General features: G+C 27.2%; 1 protein-coding gene across 1 annotated transcript in view; it reads right to left on the bottom strand.

The window, feature by feature from the left end:
- Positions 1-593: 593 nt before the first annotated feature.
- Positions 594-2,272, bottom strand: part of LOC108580001 (actin-related protein 2) — a 3,020-nt gene continuing 1,341 nt past the window's right edge. The window contains exons 3-7 of the mRNA XM_017943650.1: positions 1,837-1,916; positions 1,635-1,770; positions 1,203-1,562; positions 843-1,121; positions 594-764 (exon numbers count right to left, since the gene is read on the bottom strand). Coding sequence (XP_017799139.1) covers positions 594-764; positions 843-1,121; positions 1,203-1,562; positions 1,635-1,770; positions 1,837-1,916 — 1,026 coding nt within the window. The remainder of the gene's footprint in view (positions 765-842; positions 1,122-1,202; positions 1,563-1,634; positions 1,771-1,836; positions 1,917-2,272) is intronic.

Raw genomic sequence — 2,272 nt, 5'->3', positions numbered from 1 at the left:
ATTTACAAATTTGATTATTTAATTTTAGCCATTATATTAACAAATTGCTATTTTGTGTAATTATACATACAACATATGAATTTAATTTTGTAAAATCATTATAAGCTAAAACAATAGACATACTATTGCTTGCAATGCATGTCTATTGATAAAAAAAACTAAATTGCATTTTAATTGGACACAAAGAAGGTACCTATAATGAATGTATGTACAATGTATATTATTCATAAATATACCATATGTAACATGGCAATCATACAAATGTGGAGTATACAATACTCTAAAATATAGTTGTTAGTTACTCCAAAAAATTCAACTCCATTTATATTATGTTTAATAGCTTTTTAAATCCAATACAATCATATGTTAATGCATTTAAATAAAATTAATTCTGAATTAAAAAACAATATTTTGTTAAACTTATAAAACCGCATTACATACCTCTCCAATTATATGTGTTATCTGTATGTGCTTGAAATAAACAATTTGGTACAAATCAATTACGAATGTAAAATATAAAAACTTTGCACTTTCAAATGACTTCAGGTATAAAAAAAATGTATATTTTTTTTACATTCTAGTAACTATTTTCCTTATGATTCATAAGAACCTAATTTTTTTAGTACACTAAGACCTTTTTCTTCATACTCTTCTCTTGTTATCCATACTGATTCACGATCCTTTGTTATTTCTGCTAATACAGCACCACCCATGAAAACCATATCTTTACGCCTGGGAGAATCTTCAATTTTGATCTTAAATTTCTAGAAAGGTATTAATAAGTAAGCAAATGTATGTTCATACCAAGGTTTTAAAGAATATATAAAATGTATTATAATTACATTCAATTTTGAAGTATCATTCTTTAATACTCTTTGAAGGTAAAGTTGTTTAATTTCTCTTTCAAGTCTAGATGGAAGCCCTGGATACATTGTACTACCACCACTTAAAACAATATGTTTATATAGTTCACTTCTTATATCGATATCAGCTGCTTGAATTGTACTAAACACTAATTCAGCAATTCCTTGAGCTTCAACATTTATTAAATGAGGTTGAAATAAAGCTTCTGGAGCAGCAAACCTTTCTCCACCTACTTTTATTACCCTTCCATCAGGAAGCTAAGAAAATTTGCAAGTTATTTGCTGAAATATGCATCTACAGTTTACAAAGTATGCTGTATATTGCAGAATGGCACTTACAGTGTATGATTCAACTAAGACTGTTGTTTCAAGGGCTAATTTTTCTTCAGTTTCAATATTATACCCAATGTAGCACAATTTTTCTTTTAACATTCTAACTGTTTCAAAATCTGCAGAATGATTAAATGCATAACCGCGTAACAAAAGAAGTTTTATTAAATACATTGTAATATCTCGACCGGCTATATCTAGTCGTCGAGTAAGGTGAGGTAAAGCATACTCCTCAAATACTGGGCAAATATGAGTGACTCCATCGCCGGAATCTACTACAACACCGCTAATCAATCCTTGAGCATATAATGTAAGTACTGCCTGAATTGCAATGTATGTTCCAGCAAAACCATACTTTTCAAACATTACCTAAAATTATTTCATTACAGTTGAAGAAATTAAAAATACTAGAAATGATTTTTAAATACAATTTTACTTTACCTCAATCATTTTTTCTCTATTTGTGATTGGATTCATTGGTGGTTCTGTTAACAAAATTTTACACTCCCTAGGATTAATATTCATTTTCTCCTTGCCAAATGTATAGTCCCATACATGACACATGTCTTCCCAATTTCTATTAGGTATTTTAATAATTAAATATTTCATAATACATGCAAATTACATACACTCACATACACACCTAACAATTCCATTTTGCATTGGATAACTAATTTCTAGCATAGAACGAAGTTTACTTGCTTCATCCCCAACCATTAAATCCTGTCATAATAACATACAACAAAGTAAACTTGACTAGGTATATTATTATGTTATAAGTATATGTATGTTAATATAAATTGTTAGTATTTCAATAACTTAACACACTCTAATTTTTCATGAAATAATAAAGAATACAATTAAACATAAATGTGATCAATAAATATATTCATTTTTGTATGTTAATTTATTATTATTAGCAATTTATTTTTGGGAACATGACCTTCTTTTTAATGTTCATATAATCATCAATACTAAATATTTAAATTGTTGCAACATACAGTAAATAAGAATAAAAAACTGTAGTATTAATAAAATCCTACTAACAGGTAAATGATGTTGAATAAATATAAAAACCA

This window comes from Habropoda laboriosa, unplaced genomic scaffold, assembly GCF_001263275.1.
Source record: "Habropoda laboriosa isolate 0110345459 unplaced genomic scaffold, ASM126327v1 scaffold2, whole genome shotgun sequence".
Lineage (NCBI taxonomy): Eukaryota > Metazoa > Arthropoda > Insecta > Hymenoptera > Apidae > Habropoda > Habropoda laboriosa.
This window is presented reverse-complemented; position numbering and strand designations above follow the sequence as displayed.